Source organism: Salvelinus alpinus, chromosome 2 (genome assembly GCF_045679555.1).
Source record: "Salvelinus alpinus chromosome 2, SLU_Salpinus.1, whole genome shotgun sequence".
Taxonomy (NCBI): Eukaryota; Metazoa; Chordata; class Actinopteri; order Salmoniformes; family Salmonidae; genus Salvelinus; species Salvelinus alpinus.
The window spans coordinates 77,206,375-77,220,710 of record NC_092087.1 but is presented as its reverse complement, the minus strand read 5'-3'; the positions used below and the strand labels follow the sequence as shown (position 1 = coordinate 77,220,710).

Here is a 14,336-nt window from a genome sequence, read left to right as displayed (position 1 = left end):
AGGGATATTTAAACACGAGAGAGAAGAAACAGGCCACCCATTCTTATAATCGTTTCCTAAATGTGACACTGAATGATGTTCTATGATTTCCACTCAGAGTATATATATTTTTTTATGTAATCTTTTTTTTTTACCTTAATTTAACTAGGCAAGTCTAAGCATGCATGGTCAACAATGCTTCTTTCTGTATCATTAATAAACTCAAAATTGCTACAATGTAGTAATCATAGACTACATTTGTGGGAGTGTCCATGCATGCATTTCAAAGTCAGTGGCCAGTGGAGTGTTCTAGTTTGGATCTCTCTGTTTTTAGTTCGCTGCAGGTGTCACTGTTGCCTAATGTTAATCTCTTGGCCTAGCCCTACCACTGTATGGTTATGTATCCATTATCCTAATTATGCATATGTGTCAGAAGAGGCTGGTAGGAGGAGGTATAGGAGGATGGGCTCATTTTATTAATGGCTGGAATGGAATCAAAGGAATGGTATCAAATATGTTTGATTCCATTTATTCCATTCCAGTCTTTAAAATGAGCCTGTGCTCCTATAACTCCTCCCACCAACTTCCACTGATTACTTTGTTATTGTGTTTGAAATACGGTTCAAATAATGATTGTGATCAATCAATCAAATTTATTTATCTTACATCAGCTGATGTAAACCCAGCCTAAAACCCCAAACAGCAAGCAATGCAGGTAGTGAAGCACGGTGGCTAGGAAAAACTCCCTAGAAAGGCCAAAACCTAGGAAGAAACCTAGAGAGGAACCAGGCTATGGGGGGTGGCCAGTCCTCTTCTGGCTGTGCTGGGTGGAGATTATAACAGAACATGGCCAAGTTCAAATGTTCATAGATGACCAGCAGCGTCAAATAATCATAATCACAGTGGTTGTCGAGGGTGCAACGGGTCAGCACCTCAGGAGTAAATGTCAGTTGGCTTTTCATAGCCAATCATTCAGACTATCTCTACCGCTCCTGCTGTCTCTAGAGAGTTGAAAACAGCAGGTCTGGGACAGGTAGCACGTCCGGTGAACAGGTCAGGGTTCCATAGCTGCAGGCAGAACAGTTGAAACTGGAGCAGCAGCTGGGCCAGGTGGACTGGGGACAGCAAGGAGTCATCATGCCAGGTAGTCCTGAGGCATGGTCCTAGGGCTCAGGTCCTCCAAGTGAGAGAAAGAAAGAAAGAGAGAGAGAATTAGAGAGAGCATACTTAAATTCACACAGGACACTGGATAAGACAGGAGAAATACTCCAGATATAACAGACTGACCCTAGCCCTCCGACACATAAACTACTGCAGCATAAATACTGGAGGCTGAGACAGGAGGGGTCGGGAGACACTGTGGCCCCGTCCGACGATACCCCCCGGACGGGGCCAAACAGGCAGGATATAACCCCACCCACTTTGCCAAAGCACAGCCACCACACCACTAGAGGGATATCTTCAACCACCAACTTACCATCCTGAGACGAGGGCGAGTATAGGGGTGCGTCACTTGAGTGGGTTGAGTCACTGACAGGAAGATCACGTCAGTGACTCAACCCACTCAAGTGACGCACCCCTCCTAGGGACGGTTTATTGATTGGCAATATTTGATGTTGTATGTTGTCTTGTGCATGTTGCTGTGGCCAAAGACAGATTCTGGTGGCAGAAGATTGTTGTGGCCTATATGTCCCACCCGGGACAAAGAAAGGCTTAATAGTTGTAAGTAGTAGCACATGTTGCCCTGTGGAGGCTGGTGGGAGGACTAAACACCTCCCTCTGCAACTGGATCCTGGACTTCCTGACAGGCCGCACCCAGGTGGTAAGGGAAGGTAACAACACATCTGCCACGCTGATCCTCAACACTGGAGCCCCTCAGGGGTGCGTGCTCAGTCCCCTCCAATACTCCCTGTTCACCCACGACTGCATGGCCAGGCCCAACTCCAACACCATCATTACGTTTGCAGACAACACAACAGTGGTAGGCCTGATCACTGACAATAACGAGACAGCCTATAGGGAGGAGGTCAGAGAACTGGCCGGGTGGTGCTAGAATAACAACCTATCCCTCAACGTAATCAAAGGAGATGATTGTGGACTACAGGAAAAGGAGGACCGAGCATGCCCCTATTCTCATCAACGAGGCTGTAGTGGAGCAGGTTGAGAGCTTCAAATTCCTTGGTGTCCACATCACCAACAAACTAGAATTGTCCAAACACACCAGGACAGTTGTGAGGAGGGCACGACAAAGCCTATTCCTCCTCAGGAAACGACAAAGATTGGCATGGTTTCCTCAGATCCTCAAAAAGTTCTACAGCTGCAACATCGAGAGCATCCTGACTGGTTGCATCACTGCCTGGTACGGCAACTGCCCAGCCTCCGACCGCCTGGTACTACAGAGGGTAGTGCGTACGGCCCAGTACATTACTGGGGCTAAGTTGCTTGCCATCCAGGACCTCCATACCAGGCGGTGTCAGAGGAAGGCCCTAAAAATTCTCTCTGCTACCGCATGGCAAACGGTATCCGAGCACCAAGTCTAGGACCAAAAGGCTTCTCAACAGCTTTTACCCCCAAGCCATAAGACTCCTGAACAGCTAATCAAATGGCTACCCGGACTATGCATTGTATCCCGCCTGTTGTATTCGGCGTGACAAATAAACGTTGATTTGATTTGACAGGCTCATTGTAATGGCTGGAATGGAATTAATGGAACGGTGTCAAACCTGGTTTCCATATCCTTTACAATGAGCCTGTCCTTCTATAACTCCTCTCACCAGCCTCCTCCAATGTTTCCCTGTCTTATATACGTATATATAACATGGCTTTATAGGGCCTCATATATATATATCACAATTTTATTATTATAAGGTTCATATTTGAGAAAAAGAGAACATGAACACAAAGGTACTTTCTGGTGGAAACATTTATTGGCATCCACATTTGTATTTAGAAAAAACACAGACAATCAGACGGACAAGATGTATCAAATAAATTAGGTTAAAATGCCTCGATGCGGCATGTGAATAGGCAAAACATCACATTATCAACCTAAGGCATGTATTGCAGTAGTCTTTGTGGTTTCACGCTGCAGTTCAAAGTTCAAACAAAGACTGTAGTCTGAATTTCAGGGACTTTTCCCAACTTGAATGAAAAATCCCATATAGACGATCAACGCAATATCTTCTCTCAGTCTTTGTTTCTGTATAGCCAGCCGTTCCACTTCATTACTGGCTTGAGCCAGCACCAGACAAATAGAGCATTTTATTTGTTTTTTGTTATTGTTATTTTTCAAGTAATCTGAGACCTACTAAACAGTAACATCTTAAGGCAGTGCAGTTATAGGGCTCAATTTAAAATGGCGGAGTGGAGGAGTCTGAAGAGGCATGGGGGTGAGGAAGGAGGTAGGGAGGGGGGCGAAAACTGTGGAAGGTTCAAAGTCAAAGTTATTGTTGTTGAATGTGTACTCTTTCGAACTCCCAAAGAAGGAGACCGTCTCTTTACCGATGCAACAGGGCGTGGCGGGTTCGGTGGCGGTTTCGGGGGTCGTTGCCACGGTAATAGGTGTCGAAGACAGGACCTCAGACTCGAACTGCAGCAGCTGGCCCATGAAGCTGAAGTTGGGCGAGATGAGGGAGCGGCGCTGTTTGATGATGTCAAAGGCCTCTTCGAGCTGTAGCCGCTTGGTACTCATGATATAGGCCAGACAGATGGTCGGGGAGCGGGAGATGCCGGCCTCACAGTGCACCAAGACTCTACCCCCTGTCTGCTTCACACCATCTGGAGAGGAGACAAAACGGTAACATTTACGTTAATGACATGATAAACATAAGCTATAATACATTGTTACATTTGGTCAGAAATGGAGTATGGCCACGTAGCCACTTACACTGTGTAACTCAAATATAGAAGAATTGAATAGGATAACTGCATCCTAGAATAGAACCACTCTGGCTAAATTCTCACAGGAAACGAGTGCTGTCAGAGCTATTTTAGTTTGTGAACGCAGAGATTGAATCCCGTTCTTCAGTGTCTAATCATCACCTGCCTCCCCACCCCTTCGCTCTTCCTCTCTTCTCGCCCACACAGAACCTATAAGAGCCCTGCTGCCACTCAGTCACCACTCTCCCATTAGAAACACACACTGCGGCAGGGCTGACTGACTCACCCTGCACAGCTGCACACGAGACCATGTCTCTCTCTCCTACGTGCCTGTGGGGGAGCTGAGCAGTACTATACTAAGTTCACCACGGCTGGGAGAGGGAACTTATTCTACTTCAGTATTACATGCACTTCCTCCACACTATCTGACACACACACAAACCTAGATTATCTCTATCTGTGTCACACACACATGTATGAGCCACAGGGGGGAACAGCCAGCGATAGTTTCTGACAGCTCCGATCCTGTGAAAACCAAATGAATGAATCATTAAGCTGCTCCCATCTGGAGTGCTGGGAGGCTTTCTGAGAGGCAGCTAGAGAGCCTGTGGGTGTTTTAATGACCCATCCTCTGGCTAATGGTACCCTATTCCCTACATATTGCACTACTTTTGACTGGAACCCATATGGCTCTGGTTAAATGTAGTGCACTATTTAGGGAATAGGGTGCCTAAAGATGTTTTTGACTGCTGTTTTTATCCTCTATTTCCAGCTAAATGGTTGGTTGACAGAAGAATATTCTACCTCCACCACATTGAATTCATCCAGAGGTTAGGGGAATTGGGATGTGTCTTCTTCATAAAGAGAAACAAGCCTATTGTTTTAGATTTGGATGCAATGAGTGAATATCTGAACACTCCCTGTATATAGCTCCATTCTTGTGTATTTTATTTGTATTCCTCTTGTGTTAGTTACTATTTAATTTTGTGTAATTATTTTTCAAACTCTGCGTCGTTGGGAAAGGTTCGAAAGCAAGCATTTCACCGTACAGTATACACCAATCGTATTTGGCGCATGTGATAAATCCAGTTGGATTTTATTTAATTGAAGATAATGTTTTTTCAAGGAGACATCCTCTGTTAAGATTCAGCCCTGGGCGGAGAAGGACACCTCTTTGTCTTACGTAATGCTTACAGGCTTTAGGCAAAGGTGCTTAAATGTGGGGGCTTAAAACAAAGAACAGCAACAGCAACAGCTCCACCATTGATACAGGTCAGGTGAGGCCTCCATGGTGGGTGAGAATGAGATTCAAGCTTGTCCTCGGCTGTGCCTGGATACTACATTTATAAATAGAAGTGCAGGCTGCTCAACATCTTTGTGAGCGCTATTATCCAACACTTCAAGCCTCTTTCTATCACACATTCACTCTCTGTTCCCTCAAGGCTCTGTCTCTGAACACATGCACCATAGTTGAGTTACTTTGGTACCAAACAGAATAAAAACGACTGAAACAGGGAGGGCGTGACTACCTGAAGTTGACCAATAAATGCTTTAAATGTTTTCATTTTCTGTTGCGAAACATTTCGCTACGGTTTGCCCTAATGAATATGACCCAGATAAACAATAACTAAACAACCTTTGTGTACCTTTGTGTCTGTGAACACAGTCTCTCTCCTTCAAAAACCGTCCACCCACCATTAGTAAGTAGAACTAGCTAACAACATTTGTCACACTGACAAACTGACTGAGTGAACTGACCACACCCGGTAATAACCCGCAATAAGCCACTAGCCGAGATTAACTGTGAGCCGGGAGGCAATGACGGCATTGCAGAGAATCTCTTTTTAAACTTAAAATGGGGGAGGATGAGAGAGAGGTGGAGGGAGGGAGTGAGGAGAGGGAGCACACAGAAGCTGTTCTCTGAATGAAGCCAATCTGGGGATTTCGAGAGAGAGAGAGAGAGAAAGAGAGAGAGAGAAGGCAGATGAGGCTAACAGATTAGTGAGAGGTTGTTGCCTGTCCTCCTTTTAGATTGGCAGTGGGGGGGGAGGAGTGAAGCCATTAACTATTTTAATTGAGTTGCCCCATCCCCTTTGTTAATGGACTTGGAATCCTATCTTTTCCATGAGAGAAGAAGAAAAAAGAAAAGAGCAGAGAAGAAATCTGAAAAAAAGGAGAAGAGAGCAGGAAAAAAGAGAGAACAAAATGTCCAGACCACGACACTCACCAATGAACTGGAAGGCCTCTTGGAAATGTGAGCTGATATCTGCTGTGACGTTGTCCTCCACCGGGATCCACTTGTAGTCGTAGTGGCCCTTGGAGGGCCTGGTGTCCCTCCTGGAGACGTTCAGCAGGGCTGTGACTCCAAGGTCACTCAGATAGTCCTGCCTGGAGGCATGGTAGGCACTGCCCAGGTACAGGAAAGGAAGGATCTCCACCGGCTTGCCCTGAAGAGAGAGGGTAGATAAAGGGGGGAGATATTAGACATAAGAACCACAGTGTGTGAGCCAAGATAGAGGGGAGACACAACAAAGTGATATTAAATCCGTGAGCGGTAGAGACAGAGTGTGGCAGAGATACAGTACATGAAACACAGGGTTTCCCTAAAGACACAACAATGGGGAGGGGAGGGGGTAGAGATCAAATACAGATGTAGGATCTTAATTTGAGCCAGTTTTCTACAGCAGGAAAATAATCCTGCAGCAACAGGAAATGTGGATTATTATAAATTGACTTTTTTGTAGGGGTTGATATATTTCTCATAAGGGAAAATCAAGTTTGAAATTTCAAAGTGGAAATTACAAACTTCAGAAACCTTTTTAAAACCTCAAATACACTACAAAGTTATTCTGCAACAGAGTGATCAAATTAAGATCCTACACCTTTAGTACATATATCAATGGAAATACTGAGAGGCATGTACGGTGCAAGACGCAATAGTACATTTTCTGTACTGTAAACAGATTGTGTTAGCCTATCGTGATGGTGTAAGAGGTAGGGAAAAGGTCAGGGATGAAAAGGTTATAAAAGGACTTCTGATGTCAGCTGGGGGTCTCTGACTAGTGGCCATCTTCTCTTGATGACTGGGATGCAGTGAAGGTCAAAGCTAATATCAAGCGTGTGACAGAGAGAATGTTGAATGGTGGTGGCCACTGTTGTGAGAATGGTCAGTAACATATCTGACTCCATAGACAAAATATATCATTATGAATGTACAGCTGTACATTTAAGATCAGCTAGACAATATGTGCCTTTTATAATCCTATGAGTAGGCTTTTTGTTTTTTTTATGTCTTTCCTTGAATGAAACTAAATGTGCTCTATCAAGTCCACAAATATCTCTGAACATACAGTACATTCAGCTATATAAATCTATTTTGAATTGCCAAGAAGACAGTATGACTAAACCGAGTACAGAACAGTCATTCTTATCTAACAGGGATATTCCACTCAGTCAAAAACCCTGCAGCCACAGCCTCAACCCTAAACCCCAGCCCAACCTAGGGGAAGTGGCTAGCCACCTAACCCTGAAAGAATAGGCAGCAGGCTAAAAAAGGAAGTTGTTTTCGTTTCCATACCTGATCGTAATCTGGTTTGAGGTTGGAGCCCAGTTTCTCACAGCATAGGGCGATACCCGGCCTGCATTTCCCGGTTTCGGTTCCGTTGTTCTGGTCGACGCCGACGGGCTTCACGACCTCAGTGCAAAGTTCAGGGTACTGGCCATGGAAGTTCTCAAACCCCCCTGGTAAATACACAGAACAATACAAAATACATTTAATATTTTTATGAAATTCAATAGCCTACAATTGAATGTATTCCACCAGGGGAAATTTTTAAAGAAATTATACACCCAAGACAGCTTTGTCTGACTTGCCTAGTTAAATAAAGGTAAAATAAAATATTATAAAAAATGATAAAATGGTTATTTGTGCGTCATGAATGTCAGCATTTGCCAACTAGATTTAGGTCTCATACCAGGCCGTGAAAACGATGTGCTTATAATGGATTATAACGTCATATAACCTTATTCTAACATAGTAATTAATCTGCGTTTCAATTAAAATAATCAATTTAGGTCTATGAGTACAATCTGACAGACTTTAAATGAATGGTTCTGACACATAGTCGAAAGGAAGAGGTATAAATGTTCGAAACGAATTATAGAAAATGTATGCTTTCCTTGTGAACCTTCACACATAGAACATTCTCAGAACAACCAGTCATGACGTTCTCGAGTTCTCACAAGCCTTTCGCGCACTGACTCATCTGGACTACTTTGGCGCACACGTTACATTTATCTCACCAGAGCTCGAGCTGAGAAGTGTAATGTTCAAATGGGAGGGTTGCTACAACACGGTCAAATAAAACAATGACTTTGCGTCATAGGTCAGTCCATGGAAAACTATACTAAGGCCTTTTAAAAAATGTGTTGATTTGAAGATATGGGGATATGGGTCACACACATAGTTTTCTAAACAAAAAGGGAGGATGTTATAAGGCATATTGAATGTCAACCATTTCATGTTATTATCTCCAAAATATAGTTTTTATAATAGCATAATTTATTAGCGAAGCCAATCGGTTATAATAAACATTGTGTTCAAGTGGCTTCCGACAGTGAATTAGCCCTGGACACTTAGTGAAAAAGTTACCCAGACAAACTTATAATGGATTTAGAGTTTTATAGTCCAATGATTTCAGAATTTTGTAACAATTCTCACCTTTTAGGAAACAGATGTTTGTCCCACTCGCCAGATTATTGAGCGTATTAATCACTATCTGTGCGATACTGTCCTTTTTCAGTTTCTGCCAGTGAGAAGCTCGGTCATCAAGAACCACCACTGCTGATATGCTCCCCTCTCGCAGGCGTAACAGGGCTTTCTCATCCGGGATCACAAACTGAAGAGGTACCGGCCCTCCTCTGGATCTCCGGACAACAACCGAGTTCAGGTTGGCATTGACAGAGCCTTTGATATTAGAGTTCGAGAACGAAAAATAAGGTCGACAATCCACAATGAGAGAGGTTCCACATTCCTTCCTGATAATCTTTTTAAGACGACGGCAATCTATGCTTGAGACTTTCATGTTTGCCTCTAACGGTGTGAATTATTTTATAAGCAATTACTGTTTACGGGCCGCCAGAGACGAGTAAACTGAACGCGCCCTAGTGAAACTGGTAGTTGCTTAGATTTCCTCCAAGGGGATACCGTCGGATCGGTTTTATATCGACGGAACCTCCGGCTCGTGACATCACGAACCATATATGGACACCGACAAGTATGATCAAAAGAGAGCCTGCCCACGCCGGAGTGTTGACTACGTTCTAACCGTTCTAACCCCGCTCTGTCTGGGGTGAAGTGAATTTATGCTCTCAGTTTGAGTTAACTATTACCCATGGCTATTCAAACCTTTCGCTCTCATGTTTATACTGGCCATTCTAGGAACCACAACAACAGCATTCTTCAACGAAATACTATGAACGCCTCTCATATCTGAGTAGACATTAGAATATTATCCGTGTTATCGTGAACTAACAATATCTGAAATGCCCCCTGCCCCAATAGAGACTATTGACTCTATACAACAGAAATACAATTTAGATTCGATTTCTATACACCTGACCTCACCACCACCAGCCCATTGATAGCCTATAGGTCGATGAATTAGGAAACTAAATCAATGATTGACAGAATAGTCTGAGAAAGAGAGAGGACTCTATTGGACTATGTAGCCTATTGACTAAAGCAAGGTAAACTCTGTCTGTTATTCCATGTTTAGCCGGCTGTTTTAGGCAATATCTGCTGGTTGTAATCTCATTATGGGCTAATGGGGCTTAAATGTCATGCTACTGGACTCATGCAATACTGTATGTTAGGCTATAGACAACAGTTAGATAGACTGTGCCATTGTGTATGTGTCTTAGACTGGGAATGGATAGATGTGAATAATGCTACAAGATAAGTAAGACAGTGAGAGTCTCTCTCTCTTTACTCTCTCTCTTCCTTTGTAGCCTGCCTATTTTTCTCTCTGTCAGACACACACAGAGACAGAGTGAGAGAGAGAGAGAGAATAAACAAAAACAAACAGAGAAAGAATGAGAGAAAAAAATACTTCAATCTTCTCTGCTCCTTAGCTAGTCCAAAACGTGAGCTTGACGTAAGTGAAACAGGGATCCATGGTGCCAGGATAACAGGAAGGAAAGAAGGTGGATGCCAGTGGATTACAAAACAGACAGCAGGCAGTAAGGCAGTATTAGTAGCAGAACAGACAGCAGGCAGTAAGGCAGTATTAGTAGCAAAACAGACAGCAGGCAGCAAGGCAGTATTAGTAGCAGAACAGACAGCAGGCAGTAAGGCAGTATTAGTAGCAGAACAGACAGCAGGCAGTATTAGTAGCAGAACAGACAGCAGGCAGTAAGGTAGTATTAGTAGCAGAACAGACAGCAGGCAGTAAGGCAGTATTCGTAGCAGAACAGACAGCAGGCAGTAAGGCAGTATTAGTAGCAGAACAGACAGCAGGCATTATTAGTAGCAGAACAGACAGCAGGCAGTAAGGCAGTATTTGTAGCAGAACAGACAGCAGGCAGTAAGGCAGTATTAGTAGCAGAACAGACAGCAGGCAGTATTAGTAGCAGAACAGACAGCAGGCAGTAAGGTAGTATTAGTAGCAGAACAGACATCAGGCAGTAAGGCAGTATTCGTAGCAGAACAGACATCAGGCAGTAAGGCAGTATTAGTAGCAGAACAGACAGCAGGCAGTAAGGCAGTATTTGCTTAATCTGGGGCCGTGACATCTCTTACTGAGGAGTGGGAAGCACTCACACCATCCACCATCCGTTTCTCTAGTCTTCGACACACACACACACACACACACACACACACACACACACACACACACACACACACACACACACACACACACACACACACACACACACACACACACACACACACACACACACACACACACACACACACACACACACACCCATGCCTCAGTGCACGTGCTGTAGCTAATATGGATTGCCTTGGTTTTGTTCATGCCTCAGTGCAGTGTTGTAGCTAATATGTTTAGGATGTTGTCTGCAGCCTGTGCAGGCCTTAATCCTTCTTACAGGGAGGTCTTTGTGAATGACTGATACACTAAATATACTGTACTGAAGCTACAGACAGTCTGACAGTGATAAGGACCGTTTAGGCCTAGTGGTAATTATTGATTGAATACTTTATTGTCCCTTTAGCTGACATTTTTCTGGAAACATACTGCAGCTCCTGGCACACACATACACAAAAACCAAAACACAGGACATACTTCACTTATGTACAACACATATGTCAGGACATACTTCACTTATGTACAACACATATGTCAAGACATACGGGAAGCAGACGTTGGTTCAAATAGTATTTGTTTTCTCTAACACTTGGGCTTTGTTTGATTAGGCATGCCTGCATGGAGCATTGTCACTCCAGACAGGCTCAATGACATGTCAATGTCCCGACATACTATATTCCATGAAAATGCACTGGGTTTTTGGGTAACTTGGTTGAGATTTCAATCAATGTAACCAAATCATTCGTCTCACATGGTCTCTCTTCCTCTGAATTTGTTCAAGCTACGGATGTTTATTTATTTACAGGAGAGTAAACAATCACTTCTCTCTCTGGAGTGGTAGTATGTGTAGCCTACGCATTGAGTGACTTCCTGAAAGAATATAGCCACACACACATACATTTAAACACACGCACACACGCTCACACACTTACATACACAGTGGTGGTATGTAGCCTACGCATCCAGTGGCTTCCTCTTTCAAGAAGAACTATAGATACTTCCATCATGGGGTTTATAAAAAGATTCTCACACAATGGCCGCCACATAGACAGGTCCCTGTGCAACACACAGGTGCTTCCTGGTTCTCTGACAACCCATCAAATTCCTATGGCAAAACACCATTTCCCCCAATAAGAACACACGATTACTCACCTCAGCTGACTGTTGGACAATGTGTGTTCTAAAGGATTGTTCCCAAAATGGTAATGTGTTGCTGATGTTGGGGATTTCACAATCCAGGGGCCGACTGGTCATAGGGCAGTTTGGGCAAAGGCCAGATGGGCTGGTCCATTTGGGCTGTCTGTGTGGGATTTCTTTGTAAAAAACTATCATACAGATGTAGGATTTCAATTTGATCACTCTTTTGTTGCTGAGAATTTTCCTGCACAGCAGAAAATGAAACTTGTAGTGTATTCAAGGTTTAATAAGGCTACTAAAGTTTGTAGTTTCCACTTTAAAATGTCAGACTTGATTTACCCTAATGAAAAATGTATCAACCCCTACAAAACATTTCCATTAATTATAATCCACATAATAATTCACATTTCCTGTTGCTGCATGATTATTTCCCTGCGGTAGAAAACTGGCTCAAATTAAGATCCTACATCTGTAATTTGTCTAATAACGTGGGCCCTGAGCAGGGGCTGTATTAGAAGTGTCCGGCCCAATTCCTGGCCCATTCCGTCCATGTCACAATCATAACACTATCGGCTATGGAATGTCTACCTATATTCCTCTCAATATCTTAATTTCTCATTGCCAGGAATACTGGTAGTAATTCAGAGGAATGTTGGTTACATACTTTAGCAGTGGGGGTTAACGGTCACACACAGGGCACAGACATCAGTTCAACGTCTAGTTTTGATTTACTGGTGGGAGACGCTAAAGGAGGAAGGGCTAATTGTAATGGAATGAATGGAACGGTATCGAACATCAAACATATGGGAACCACGTTTGACTCCGTTCCATCGATACTATTCCATTACAACAAGCCCCTCCTCCTTTAGCTCCACTGTTGTCAACTAACTGGAATGCAACGTTACATCAACATAACATTTCACCATCTCATCAGACCTAGGTTAAAAGTTGGGTGAAAAAAATACGAAATGTCCTCACGTTGATGACTGATTGGTTACCTTTGATTTCCACATTGATTCGGGAGAATTGACGTGGAAACAATGTTGACTCAACCAGTTTTTGTCCAGTGGGCAGTGACATACAACGAAGAGAGAACAAAGGGAGTGTGACTCTAAGGACAACCACAGTTATGAAGACAATGGCTTCATCCCAAATAGCACCCTTTTCCCATTAATGTGCACTACTTTTGACCAGGGCCCATAGGGAATAGGGTGCCATTTGGGACAAAGCCAGCGTCTGTCTGCATTTTTCAAGACATGGTATATGAGAGTGCAGTGAGATACCCGATGGGTTGGCGATACCTTTCTCGTCAATCATCTTGAAAAAACGTATACTTAAAAACAGGAAGTCAACTAATCCTCCATTGTTAACCCTATGGAAAGGTCAAATGCTTTATTATCTAGATGTTGAAAGTACGTGAGGCGACAGAGAGAAACAAAATGGTGCAGTTTGAGGCCATGTGGCGGAGAGTGATGCGGGCGCTGGAGATGAGGGTGTGAGGAGGTGTGTCTGGGCAGGTGTGATGGCGTTGTTGTTTGTGTATGTATGTCTTGTATTGTTTAAAAAATAAAATAAATAAATAATACAATCTTACAAAAAAGGGAATAGAGTGCAATTGGGGACGCAGACACTGACTGCTGTACAATGTGTGTTCCAAATGAATCCTTCCAAAAATGGTAATGTATTGCTGATGGGGATTTCACAATCATAACAAAGAATTTCTTCCCAATCTGGCAGTGGATCCAAGGAATTCAGCTCATTTTCTCTTTATCTTGATTTGGATGCCCTTTAACAATAGCTATTCTAAGGAATGTTGGTAGTAGTTCCAAGGAACGTTTGTATACATTCTTTAAGAGGGGTTGGTCGTGACCAACAATGTGGATTATTGGGGAGCCATTTTTATGACTACAGTAACTAGTATGGAGACATCGACTGTTGCACAATATAACTCACACTCAACGTCAACAAAACAAAGGAGATGATCGCGGACTTCAGGAAACAGCAGAGGGAGCACCCCCCTATCCACATCGACGGGACAGTAGTGGAGAGGGTAGTAAGTTTTAAGTTCCTCGGCGTACACATCACGGACAAACTGAATTGGTCCACCCACACAGACAGCGTGGTGAAGAAGGCGCAGCAGCGCCTCTTCAACCTCAGGAGGCTGAAGAAATTTGGCTTGTCACCAAAAGCACTCACAAACTTTTACAGATTAACAATCTAGAGCATCCTGCCGGGCTGTATCACCGCCTGGTACGTCAACTGCTCGGCCCACGACCGTAAGGCTCTCCAGAGGGTAGTGAGGTCTGCACAACGCATCACCGGGGGCAAACTACCTGCCCTCCAGGACACCTACACCACCCGATGTCACAGGAAGGCCATAAAGATCATCAAGGACAACAACCACCCGAGCCACTGCCTGTTCACCCCGCTATCATCCAGAAGGCGAGGTCAGTACAGGTGCATCAAAGCAGGGACCAAGAGACTGAAAAACAGCTTCTGTCTCAAGGC

The 14,336-nt window shown here is 43.8% G+C and overlaps 1 protein-coding gene across 1 annotated transcript; it reads right to left on the bottom strand.

Moving 5' to 3' along the window:
• Positions 1–2,884: 2,884 nt before the first annotated feature.
• On the bottom strand, positions 2,885–9,211 carry dusp5 (dual specificity phosphatase 5). Its single transcript, XM_071389311.1, has 4 exons — positions 8,579–9,211; positions 7,436–7,599; positions 6,086–6,305; positions 2,885–3,756 (listed from the first exon to the last, which is right to left on the bottom strand). Exons 1-4 carry the CDS (start codon positions 8,940–8,942, stop codon positions 3,302–3,304), a joined length of 1,203 nt encoding a protein of 400 aa, XP_071245412.1. The 5' UTR covers positions 8,943–9,211; the 3' UTR covers positions 2,885–3,301.
• Positions 9,212–14,336: the final 5,125 nt, after the last annotated feature.

Coding starts and splice junctions, on each gene's coding strand:
- dusp5 (XM_071389311.1), bottom strand. CDS start 8,942: ATGAAAGTCTCAAGCATAGATTGCCGTCGTCTTAAAAAGATTATCAGG. Junction 7,600..8,578: donor AAACATCTGTTTCCTAAAAG/GTGAGAATTGTT, acceptor TGTATTTACCAG/GGGGGTTTGAGAACTTCCAT. Junction 6,306..7,435: donor TCAAACCAGATTACGATCAG/GTATGGAAACGA, acceptor CTCTCTCTTCAG/GGCAAGCCGGTGGAGATCCT.